Genomic DNA, 13,464 nt, shown 5'->3' with positions numbered 1-13,464 from the left:
GAATTTCCTTTATTTGTTTATTTTTGTGTGCTGGAGGTGGTGGTACTAGGGTTTGAACTCAGTGCCTTGAACTTGCTAGGCAGGCACTCAAACCACTGAGCCATAGTGCCAGCCCCATTTTTCACTGGTTGTTTTTTAGTTAAGTTCTCATTTCTTGTTTAGATACATACCTGGGTTTCCATTGCCTGTTTTTAGGCTTTCCCCCATAGCTCGATGACAGACATATACCATTGTGTCCAGCTATTGATTGGAAAGGCATCTCAGGAACTTTTCTTCCAAGGTTGACCTAGAAATCATAGTTCTGTTAGTCTTAGACTCTCAAGTAACTAAGATTTACAGGCCTGCACCACCAGTGCTTGGCTCTCAAATTATTTTAAGATTGAATAATACATGCCATCGTATCTATAGATACATGGTTATATACTTACCACATTTTGTTCATCCAGTCATTTGGTAATGGGCATTTGGGTTGTTTCTACCATTTGATTATTATAAATAACCTTGTTATGGTCATTGGTGTACAAATATCTTAAGTGCTTGATTTCCAGCGTTTGGAGAATAACCTGAAAGTGGAATAGCTTAGTTATCTAGTGTAATTTTAACATTTAGATACATTTATACTATTTTTTGGATGGCAAATGACTACCTTCAGGTGAGAGGTGACAGAAAGGAAGGCTGAAATTTCACACTGTTGTTCTTGTGACTTATGTGATAAAGCTCAGTGACATGAGATGATTTGTTTCAAGTGTGGTTTTAATTTTCTCTTTCAGCATCAAGCTTCTAGCTGTGCAAGAACTACTTGACAAAGAGGCCCTGGAAAAGGTAAATATGGTGTTCTTCTGCCCTGCATTCACAACAGAGCAAGGTGCTACATAAGACAAAGTCCTGCTCCCCACTGCCAGAGACAACACTTACTAAAAGTGATCCATTAGGGCATCTAGAAAGTGATCTACACAGAATTTTAGTCAGAATTCCCTCTATCACTGTGATTCCATACCCACAAACTATATTGCTTGGCTTTTCTAGGTCTGTGGCAGTGGCTTAACCTGCAGCAACGTGGGCCACACTCTAGACAAATCTACTTCAGAGTATCATGAGTTGGGCACTGGTGGCCCACACCTGTAATCCTAGCTACTCAGGAGGCTGAGCTCTGAGGACTGAGGTTCAAAGCCAGCCCAGGCAGATAAGTTTGTGACATTCTTATCTCCAATTAGCCACTGAAAAGGCAGAAGTGAGGGTGTGACTCAAGTGGTAAAGCGCTAGCCTTGAGTGAAAATAAGTAAGAGGGAGCTCAAGGTCCTGCGTTTCAAGCCCCAGTTTTGGCATAAGGAAAAAAAGTATCATAAACTAGAGGCCTCCCTGGAGTGCCAGGCTCTAAGTTTCCCCTTCCTTCCCTTCTGTCTGATATCTGTAATTATCTGTGAGTATGCTGGTGGAATGAGGCCTTGGTACCTTTGGTAACTTGTCCAAGGCAAATGACCCAACAAGGTGGAAGAGTAATAGCTTGAATCCCATAATTCCATTTCTAAACCAGTGCTTTTCTGCTTACTAGGCAAGCTTTTGAGTTTGTGCCCATTTTTTTAGGCTTCTTTGGAGCCCCTAACCTGAAGCTCCACTGTGCCGTGAAAGACACACCCAGTGGGTCTCCCTACATTCTGTATTGAAGTCAGGCCTCAACTTGGTGATCCTTTGCTGGTTGTAGTTACAAGTTCTGTGTGTGAGGCGGGGTGGGCTCAGGAAAGCAGCCTGGGCAGGTGCTAAGGAGGCCAGGTCCGTATGCACCACCCTGCAGGTCTCCCAACTCATGCCCAACCTGGGGTAGCTGGTGGCACTTCCTGTGGATGTACTTGTGAGTAGTCATCAGAATCTCTAATGCTGACATGGAAGTTAGTGGAGAAAGAGTTAAACACCTGGACTTTGTTATTCTGGGAATTTTCAATGTTTGAATCATTAGTTGGTTTTTTAGCATGAAATAAGTACAATTTTAAAAGAAGCACTGAGCAGTGATAGGAAGTAGGAGGGGATGAGCTTGGCTTTAGATTCAGCAGCTCCTCAGCTTCTTCTCTATCCTGGGCAGAGCAAGGACAGCATGTTGCTTGAGCTCAGAGAGGCAAGACAGGAGCCAAGGGTCGATGTAGCACAAGGACTTCCAAATGCCAAAGCACTCTACTTGTATTAATTCTTAATTACGTATATTAATTCTTAATACACATTGAGCCATTAATACACACTCACTCTGGCTATAAAAGCTATCCATGGGCCAAATGACAACCATGGATGCAGATGGGAGATTAGACCAGAGGTATTATATCAACATTAACTTTTCCTGAAGTCGATAATTTGCTCGCGATCGTGGAAGAGAATGAGCCTGCCTTTAGGAACTGGACACCTGTCTATTTAGGAATAAAGAGACGTGAAGTGTTATAACTTGTTCTCAAATGATTCAGAAGAGAAAATGAACAACAGGGTACTGTGGCTCACACCTGTAATCCTAGCTATTCAGGAGGTAGAGATTGGGAGGATGGAGTTCAAGGCCAGCTTGGGCAGAAAGTTCAGAAGATGCCCATCTTAACAACAACAACATCAAAAATAGGGGATGAAGGTACACACCCAGCTACGCAAGAAGCATAGATGAGAGATTATCATCCAGGCCAGCCTGTGCCAAAAATGGATGCCCTATCTTAAAACAAACACCAGAGCATACAGGGCTGGAGGTATGTCTCAAGTGGTAGAGCATCTGCTTAGAAAGTGCAAAGCCTTGAGTTCTGAAGGTTCACAGACATAAGAGCATTAGAGAATGATAAATCAAAATAATGAAATGGAGCAAAATGCAAACTATTAGGGTATAGGAGTTCTTTTTTTTTGGTATATTCCTATGACTTACCGTTCTTAAAAGTTGCGGCCCCATCCCCAACAGATTTTCTTTGTAGTATTTACTACAGTTATTTGTTTTATTCTTCAATGAAAAGAAAAGTCAGAGGAAGCTGGCAGGCATAAAGCTCCTATGCTAAGTATATGAATGGAATTAAAGTACACTTACCCAAAATACCAGTTAGGGAGCCGGAGTACAGCTCAAGTGATAGAGCACTCCCTTAGCATGCGTAATGCCCTGAGCTCAACCCTCTAGTTCTGCCAAAACTTAAAAAATAAACAAAGCACTGGGTGATGTGTTTGGTGCAGTGCCGCTCTCTGATCTGACTATGAGAGGACACAGAGCGGCCGGTTCATGGACTGGCGGGATAGGTCAGAGCAGGGAAAGATTTGAACTGAGAGGAAGAGATATTGCTTCTGGCACAGCAGTGTTCAGGAATGGGTGGTGTCCTCCTGGCAAAACTCCTGCCTTTAAGCCTCCTTAAAGAGCTCCATCCTTTGTGTCCTTCCAGCCCTTCTGCCCATCCACCCCCATGACTTTTCTTCCTCAAAGCCCTGCTGTGCTTGAATGCCCCTGCCCATGACAGTGTGGATGGCAGGAGTCACTTTGTCCCCCTACCTGGGTTGCCTGACCGAGGATCCCGGGCCCACAGGCATCTGACTAATGGCAAGGTAGCCGGGGCCAGGATTAGCCACGTACCATCTTCTGGGAAAGTCAGTCATCGTGCATTTGCCTCAGGCCAACCATGGAGCTTTGGCTCAAACCCATTAGTTTGAACTTCCTTATGAAGCTGTTTAGGTTCTAAACTGCCTGGACTAGTTACCAAGAAGTTCTGGGGAACCCAGTGTGGGTAAAAGGTCTCAAACCCAAGCCAGCCAGTTCAAAGTGGGGGGATTTGGATGAAAAAAGAACTGAGCAGTGTTTTGAGGTATCACAGAAAATAAGACACCAAAGTAGGCTTAATCAAGTCCACTAAAAACACTTAGAAAGAAGAGAGAAGTAGAGGGAAGGTAAAGAAAGAATAATATAAAGGTGGGAATTTGATCCAAGTGCATTATATGCGTGTATATAAATATCATAGTGAAACCCTTTTGTTCAATTAACTTATGCTAATAAAGACTTATTCTTGCTGCAATGAGGCATTGTAGTGACAGCCTTATTGTGACCTTGAAATGAACAGGCTCTAGCCTGAATGGTTCTTTGCCTGACCTTGAGGAGAAGTCCCAGGCTTGCTCCCCTGTTCCCCACAGAACCCTGAGCCTGGTTCTCCTCCAACCTCCTCTCTGGCTGGGGGACCCAGACAAGGATGCTCCTGAAAGCCCTTGTCCTCTTCTGCTGCTGGTCTTCCCTCCCATTCAGACTCCCATCTGCTTTCCTCATGGCTGGTCCCTGACACCTTTGTGAAGAGGGGACAGCTTGTCTTTTTGTACTCTTGCCTTCTAGTACTCTCTCCACTTCCTTACTCAGTGGTCCTTATTGGGTTTGGGGGATGTTCTGATTCATCTGCCATTCATCACCATCAAAATGGGCCTTCTTAGGAGAGGTGAATGGAGAGGCACCCAGTGACCCTGGTGCTCGGGCCCATGGTGTTCCAGTTTCTGTCTCTTTCTGCTTGTCTCAGTCTGGCAGAGGAGTAGGTGGCTGGCATGGGGACACTGGGCAGAGCAGGCCTCTGAATTTCTTCTGGGAATTAAGAATGCATAGCAGGGGCTGGGAAGGTGGCTCAGTGGTAGAGCGCTTGCCTTGCATGCCTGAGGCCCTGGGTTCGATTCCTCAGCACCACATAAGCAAAAAGAAAAAAGCCAGAAGTGGTGCTGTGGCTCAAGTGGTAGAGTGCTAGCCTTGAGCTGAAGAGCTGAGGGACAGCGCCCAGGCCCAGAGTTCAGGCCCCACGACCGGACCCACCCCCCCCCCCCAAAAAAAGAATGCATAGCATCCTATTGTTTGGTTCCCTTCAGTAGATGAATGGATCAAGAAAATGTGATAGATCTATATCTATATCTATATATATAATTGAATTCTATGCTTCCATCAGAAAGAATGACACCACCCCATTTGTAAGGAAATGCAAAGATTTGGAAAGAATCATATTAAGTAAAGTAAGCCAGACCCAAAGAAACATAGGTCCCATGGTTTCCCTTATTTCAATAATTAATATGTCTCCGATAATCTTAGCAGATGAGCAGAATAGCTCAATAGCTACCTACATATGACTATATAAGATGATGCTAAGCAGAATGAACTCCAAGACATGTACACAAGACATTTTTCTTTGTTGTTTTTGTTTTTAATGTGCTATATGATTTCTTGTTTCTTTTGTGTGTTCTTCCCCCTATGGTATATCTTCTTTTGTATTTGACTGTATTTGACTTTGGTACACACACACACACACACACACACACACACACACACACACACACACACACACACACACACACACACACACACACACACACACACACACACACACACACACACACACATATGCTTATCTGAATTAAGGAAGGGAAGGGGAGCAACAGAATGATGAGACAAACGACAAGGTGGGGAAACCAATGCAACAGTGATATTCACAAGACCATATGTTAGCCAGGTACAAGTAGCTCATGCCTGTAACTCTAACTACTCAGGAGGCTGAGATCTGAGGATTGCGGTTCAAAGCCAGCCCAGGCAGGAAAGTTCATGAGACTCTTATCTCTAATAAACCACAAGAAGACGAAGTGGAGCTTAAAGCCGAGGGACAGAGCCCAGGCCCAGAGTTCAAGCCCCATGACCTAAATAACAAAAAACAAAACAAAACAAAACAAAAACCCACTAAGACAATATGTTGGAAATGATCTATACAACTTGGTGGGGGGACATGTTCGGGGGGGGGGATAGGAGAAAAATGAGGGAAGGTATAACAAGTTTGACAAGAAATGTACTCATTACTTTATTTATGTTACTGTAACCTCTATGTACATCACCTTGACACTTAAAAAAACAAAAGAATGTACAGCTTCACTTTCCAGACCAGACTCAGAGGTTTGTCAATTGTTGAAAAAACAGTTATAAATTGTATACTTAACAACCTAAATTTCCCTATCAATTCCTTTTTTCCAAAGATCCAGGAGCAGAGGCTGTGATATGCATACATATAAGGACATTTGGCATTTCTCTGAAAAATGCTTTGGGGTTTCAATGAGCTTTTTTGGTCACATGTCCCCCAGGTCCCAAGAGTAAGGCCTTATTCTGAGAAGTTGTCATTGGCCTTGTGTGCTCTCTTCTTTGAGAGAGGGTCCTTTGAGTTTTTCTAGACTTTAGTCATGGGTACTTGTTCCCAGGCTTTCAAAACTAATGCCTTTAAACATGGCATTGCATGAAAGGAAATAAAAATATTGGTGCAGCTTGATTTAGAAAGATCAGTTTTCAATGACCCTTTCAAATGGCTTCCTGCAAAGCTGTGGACAATAGTTTGGCTGGTCCACTGTAGCTGGAGGTCACCCCCACCTTGGCAAGACTGGAGGGCAGACCAGCTGAGGCCAGGAGGAGCCTCAGGCAGCCCCCCCTCATCTCCCAGTCCACACTGCTGTCTGCCCTGCTCCCAGGCCAGATTGCAGCCATCTCTTGTCAAGAGATCTCATAATCATCTGCTAGAACTGGTCTATGAGGGCACAGGCTGGGTGAATCCAACTCTGCTGATCGCTAGCTGGGCCACTACTGGCCAGGATGTCTACCAACCTCAACATGCAATGGTACAGCACTTGCAACACTGGAACTTTTATTTTTAATGAGATCTCAGTAAAAAAAAAAAAAGTATGAAACGAAGTCAATTGTTATATATGTTAGGGTGACCGTACCTAGAGCTGTCCTGTCCGCTGCTACTCTTGTTGTCATAGTAACCTTTGTCATCCTCATTGCCATTGGCTCCTCTCTTGAGAAGCCCAACTTGAAATTGATACTGCTTTTGGGAAACATTAAAGAAAAACCTCTCTGTCCTTCTTCTGCATCTGTTTGCCAGATTGTGTCAGACATCTGCCCCTCCTCCCTGCTGCTGTGGGAGGTAGAGGTATTACCTTGTCTTGAGATCCCAGCTTTGGAGTCCAGTCTCGTCTAGATTTGCTACTGGAGGAACTGATGTAGCTCTCCAAGGCCCCTCATAGCGCTTGGTGTGCCTGGTGAAGTAGGCATGGATCTCACCAGCAGGCCTGGGTAAGACCCTGGGTCTTGACATCAGTCAGGGACCAGCCCAATGCTGGGAGCAAACAGCACTGGAATTAAAAGTTAATGCTTTCCCTGGAGTTTTCAGGAGACAAGCAGGAGTAGAAGTAACCCTTTCCAAATAGATGTGTATGCCTAAGCGAATGCTGAATGCTCATAATGATAACTGGTACAGAATTTGGAAAAGACACACGCACATACATGAACTCTAGCCTGCTGTTTGATGCCCCAGGGCAGTTTGCATTGTGAGGATACAGTCATAAAACCACTTCACATTTGGATGGTATGTATGGAAGCCCAACATGTCATAACCAAGGAAGACTTTAAAACCATGTGTGTCAGTTGTGTCACTTTTCAGATAAGACACTGAGGCCAAGGAACTCAAAGGGCAGGTATGTTTGTGAACCTGACATACCCAGAGGACTGAGCTCCATCTCTCAGCTCTCTTCAGCATGGCCCTGCCTCTTGTTCAAGGCCTTACTTAGCTAATCTGCAGCTTTAACCACTTGGCAGGGAAGAACTACTCTGCTGCTACACTGTTAATACATGGCAGCCGATCCAGAGGATCTGCTCTTGGTCCAGGTGATAGAGAATTAAACCCAGGTTTCAGTGGTCAGTATGTGTCTCCACGATGCCAAGGCATTTACCAAATGTGGGCTAGGGTGGGAGAGGAGGCAGTGGGATTGTCTAGTTCCAGATTCGGATACTGTTAGGTTAGCCTCTGAAAGTGAAGGGACACATGCTTGTGTGAGGCTGACTGGTGGCCACTGGTGGTCACAGGAATTGATGGGAGACTTGCAGGAGGACAGAAAACAGATTGGACTCTCCCTTCATTTGAATTCAGAATGGTGAAAAATCGGCTTCATGTGTCATAACTTATTAAAAAGAATCCTCTACAATACTGTGGAACAATAAACCCTGACTTGTCCTTTAAAAATATCTACATGAGATTCTTCAGGGTGTGTTCATTTATTTTTCCCCTTGTGTTGTTCGTAATTTAAAGGTGATCTTGAGTGGTCAGTATTTATGTATCTGTAAACATTGTTTTTGTCTTTTGGGTGGGCTGATCCAGATCACTGTCTCATCATGATCAAACTCATCACGGTCGCTTGCCTGGTTTTATCTTTCCTGGCAGGAAGTGGGCCACTTTTCCTTAAAAGGACTAGTAAGCCAAAAGGGAGGCCCACTGGGGAGCTCCAGCTGCTGCGTGGAGCCTGAATGACTTTAGCTAGAGCAGCTCTGGGACTATAGCTCAGCTTCCAGAATACACAATTTATCATGCACCTTGCTGCTGTAGAACTCCTGAGTGAACTATAGGCCAGGCTTCACAGTTCACTTTAAGGGGGGAGGGGTTGTAGTGCTATATAGCTCTATGTAAAGTGTTTGCCTGTCATGTGTGAGATACTGGATTCAATCCCTTGTACCAGAAATAAAATGCATTTTCTCCCTTGACTTTTCTCTTCCCATGAAAGCTTTAAAGAAGTGATCAAATACTAGAACATACAAATAGGAGTTTAAAAAATTCTCCTTAGCTTTGTCAGCATCAAAGATAAGCAAATTAAACAAGGATGAGCCCCTTAAAATCTGTTATATTAGCAAATTTTAATGCAGGATACGTAAAGTTGAAGTTGTACAAAGAACACTGTCCCCATCCATTGCCGAGATGGTGCTTTAATCTGCCCTCTATTTCGTTAGTCTTTGAGACTTTCCTACTCTTTTAACAGACTTCCTCTGCTGTGTCTTAAAGACACAGTTTCTGACTTGGCTGTTGTGAACTCTGCAGAGATTAACATGGGTGTACAGATACCTTTGCTGTATTCTAACCAGAAGTCTTTTGGATAAACATTGCTGGATCATAGGATAGTTTTGACTTTCATAGTGGTTGCCCTAGTTTACATTCCCACCAAAGATGTAGTAGGGTGCCTTCCCTTCCCCACCCCTTGCTCCCATTCCAACCAGCATTTGCTATTGTTTGTCTTCCTGATGATGGCCAATCTTACTGGAGTGAGATGGAATCTCAATGTAGTTTTGATTCACATTTCTTTTATGGGCACAGATGTTGAACGTTTCTTCTTGTATTGATTGGTCATATGTACTTACTTCCTCTGAAAAGTGTCTGTTTAAGTCCTTTGCCTATTTATTGTTTGGGTCATTGATTCTTTGGGGCTTTAGGTTTTTGAGCTTCTTGTATATTCTATTTAAGTGGGAGCTATGAAATGAGACTTGGAGGAGAACAGACTGGGGGAGAATGTCCAATAGGTGACTTTGCTCAAGAAGCCCTGGACACTTCAATGGACACATTAGAGTGTAACTTCCTTGGACAACCTTTTAAAGTTCAAAAAAGATACAAATAAAATAGCTTAATTAGCATTATAAGAAGAAACATTTCATAAAATGGAAAACAATAAGCACATTATAATATGTTGGACAATTATGAGCAGTTGGAAGGCAGCTTAGTGTTTTTCAAGTCTGTGGTAGATCTCTGTGAGAGCCTGGTATGTGGATGCCCAAAGCAATAAATCTTTTATCATCATAAAAATGTGATGTACTGTTTACCAAAAGAGAGAATGATGAGTTAGTTGAATCTGTTGTGATTCCAGGCTAGCTGGGGCAAAAAAAAAAAATCATGAAGCCCCATCTCAATGTCACCCCAGTGACAGCAGGAAGCATAATGAAGAGGGTCACAGTCTAGGATGGTAGGGACAAAACATGAGACCCTATTAAAAATCACCAAAAAAGACCAGAGTGTGGCTCCAGCACAAAGCTCTGATTTCATACCCAAGTATCACAAATATATATATGCCTATATAATATAATATACACACGTGTATATTATATTATTATACACACGTATATATTATATTAATATACACACGTGTATATTATATTATATATGTATGTATTGGAGATTGAGTTTCAAGAAGTTTTCTGCTGGGCTGGCTTTCAACTGATCATATGATCCTCCTCAGTAGCTAGGATTAAAGGTAAGAGCCACCAGTGTCTGGCTAATCAGAAAATATATCCTCTTCTTTCATTCACTCATTCATTTATTTTGTGCTGGTACTGGAGCTCATACTCAGGGCCTGGACACTGTCCCTTAGCTTTTTACTCAAGGCTGATATTCTACCATTTGAGTCACAGTTCCACATTTGGCTTTTGGGTGGTTAATTAGAGATGAGTTTCATAGAATTTCCTGCTTTGAACTACAGTCCTCAGATCTCAGTCTCCTGAGTAGCTACTAGCACCTCAGGTGTGAGCTACTGGCATCCAGTTGATATATATGTTGATATGAGTCATAGAAATATTGGAAAAAAACGGTGCCTTAGGTGCTTTATTGTCTTGGAAGAGGGCCTGCTCTAGGGTTTTTCCAACACTGAAAGGCCTTTGCTTGTCCTTGGATTTAACCTATGTACTTTTCCTTCCTACTCTGTTTCTTAACTCACTTTCCTTTTCAATAGAAAGAAAATGTGCCCAATTCACCAAAATTCTCACGTGGCCACCACCTACTCCAGGCACTCAGATGGGCCATGGTGATTGGTTACATGCAATTTCCTGTGTTTCCCAGTCTACCCTCAAACACTTCTCCTATCAGGAAATGCTAACAATGAGTTGGTCCTGAAAGAACTTCAATTCCGCCCCCCCCTTTTTTTTTTAAAGAGAGTTCTGAGACTTTTTGTGAGTGATTTCACTCATTCATGTCTGGAGAACATGACTTTGTGTTCAACAACATTGAAGCTAGTCAGTCCTTTAAAGGAAACAAAGGGCAGGCAGGTGAAACTGAGTTTGCTGAGTTTCTAAACACATTTATGCAGGACGTTCTCAGCAGGTAAAATTATCCTGATTGAACCGATCATTATGGCTTGCTTTGCCAGAAATAATTCAGCAGAGCGTTCTGACAAATCGTTAACTATGCATTTAGAATGAGTAATTCCTCCAGCTGATAATACATATATATATATATATATATATATATATATATATATATATATATATTATTAACCTTCAGGAAGCACTGAAATGATGAGTTTGGGCCTTAACAGAATTCTAGACTCTTGGGAGAGCATATAGCTTGGCTTTGTCAGTTTTGATTCATCTGGGTAGAAATTCTGAAGCATTCACAGATGGCCCCTTTGGCTGGACCCTAACTCTCATTCCAGGTCTCAGACTTGGTTTCCCTACCTCACTCCAAGCATGTAGTAGTGGCCCATTCCTGCCTGTGTCCTCAGCCTGTCCCATTGAACTCCTGTCAGTGAAATTCAGATTCACCTCAATATACAGCCTTAGTATTAATTAGATTAAAAGAATGGAGCCAAAGACCGAGGTTTATCTGGAGGTGGCTCTCTACACAAGTGGACTGTCAAAAGATGTCCCTAAGTGGCCGTGTAGAAGCACTGTTGAATCACCAAGCATCTTCCCTGTGTTCTAGCTTGGGGATAAGAAATACCTGATTCCAGCATTTATAATGCAAGGAGTTGGATCTGGAAGGGAAGGTGATGGGTTCTGCCATTTACCCTCAATGCCCAAATTGGCACAAGTCTGGCCTAGCAGCAGAGTCTCCTCAGTGACAGAATGCAAGATAGCCCTTGTGTATGATAGTCCCTCTTTCTCTTGGCTGGAAGCCCTGATAAATGTTTCCTCTCCTTTCTTCCTTTGGTTTCTTTACCCATCTGCCCTTGTTATGCACTTAGTTTGTGCGCATGTATTTGGGAATTGAGGGGAAGATGTAACAAGGGCTTTTATACACCATGTCAGAGGATGGTGGAGCATTTTGGTGTTTATTTAATAACAGCACTTAAGCAGTATTATTTATGAAAACAAATTTGTGTGTACATGGAATCAGGAAAAAGGAAGAAGGACCCTGTCTTTCCACAAGGATAAAGTTCACACCAATTAATTGGTATTTATCCTGTGGCTAGACAAGGAACTTTTACACAATTGGAAAGCAGGAGAAAAACGAAAACATAGAATTATACTTTGGTCTCTCTAATTTCATTTTGTTTCAATTCTTTATTTATATTCTTACCAGTGTAATTTTTCTTCATGTTGGATCTAGTGAGTCCTTATTTTATATATATATTCCCTTGGTGTCTATAAAGGCTGATGCCATATAAAAATATTACATACTGAAGGCCCCTATATTCAATGGCATAGTATTTGGGTATAATCTGCATACATCTTCCAAATGCTTAAATCATGTCTAGGTTATTCCTAATACCTGATAGAATTTAAGTGCTATATATGTAGTTGTTCTGTGTCTCTCATGGAGTTATGACAAGAAAGTCCAAATATTTTTAAATCTACAGTGGGTTGAATCCACAAAGGTAGATAAGGAATATAGTGTACAGAGAAGCAACAATTCAGAGGGAAATCATGTTGGTATATGGAGGTCAGATAGTTATAGATTTAGGTCCCCACACTGACCCCTTCCCTCTGGGTCATCTTGAACCTGTCACTTTACCCCTCCAGCCCTCTGTTCTTTATCTGTCCATCAAAGATGACTTGGCTCTTGGCACAAGTAAGTGAGAGCTGCTGGGGTTCAGATTCAGTGATATGAAGTGGGCTCCATACCTCACAGGGCACCATCATGGCCTCCCCAATAAGGACCCTGCCCAGAACTCAATTTGATTGTTATAGCCCTTTTGTTCTTTTCCCCTTTCTTCTGCTTGCTTCTAATCACCTATTTCCTATAGGTTGGAAGAACCTAGAAAGGCCTATGAAACTAGGCTGTTCCCCTAATTTTAAGTAGTCTTAGCCTAAATGTCGAGGGGAAGGGAACTTGACTAAAAGATAGTGTGGGGATTTGGCTTTCCACTTTTCCATTAGCCCAGGAAATTGAGATCCAAGTCTCAGGACATTCTTCAAAAGGAGAAAGCTATTTATTTCATGAATCACCACCTCCGTTTCTTGCTGCCATGAGGTGTCTGGGAGTGAAAAATTGCTACTCTCCATCCTTAAAGGCTTCCCACATAGAAAAGAACAATCAAATCCATGGGGGTACTTGAAATAAAATAGAAAATATGGAAACTTTAAAGAATAGGATTTGGCATGATGCAAATACAAATAAAATAAGTTATGAATCAGTAATACTTTCACCCACAGCTTTGAAGTCTTTATTTTTATGATTATTGCTGAGGAAAGCAGGCTGTGTCAGTACCATTTAGAATAGTGGAAAGCTGGCATTTTATAAGAAAAATGGCAGCCAGAGCAATTTCCTCTGAGGGTTCACAAGTGCTAATTCTGTTCAATGTGACAGTCCTAAATAACTCTGACTCTTCACAGAAACACATGTGGGTCGTTCTGGGAGCTTTGCAGTCTAGAATGAGTCAAAGAGTGAACTAGTCTTCAGCATAGACAGACTGAGAAAACCTGTCCCAGGGCTTTAAAGAAATAAA

At 42.4% G+C, this 13,464-nt stretch overlaps 1 protein-coding gene across 2 annotated transcripts in view; it reads left to right on the top strand.

Annotated features, from left to right (window-relative positions):
- The window catches only part of Eepd1 (endonuclease/exonuclease/phosphatase family domain containing 1), an 82,104-nt gene that overhangs the window by 48,613 nt on the left and 20,027 nt on the right, over nt 1–13,464 (top strand). For both annotated transcript variants that reach the window (XM_070014187.1, XM_070014186.1), the window contains exon 3: nt 771–822. In XM_070014187.1, coding sequence (XP_069870288.1) covers nt 771–822 — 52 coding nt within the window. The remainder of the gene's footprint in view (nt 1–770; nt 823–13,464) is intronic.

Source organism: Dipodomys merriami, unplaced genomic scaffold (assembly GCF_024711535.1).
Source record: "Dipodomys merriami isolate MVZ:Mamm:240054 unplaced genomic scaffold, mDipMer1.0.p SCAF_94, whole genome shotgun sequence".
NCBI lineage: Eukaryota > Metazoa > Chordata > Mammalia > Rodentia > Heteromyidae > Dipodomys > Dipodomys merriami.
Note: the sequence above shows the minus strand (reverse complement) of the source record. Positions and strands in the feature narration are given on the sequence as shown.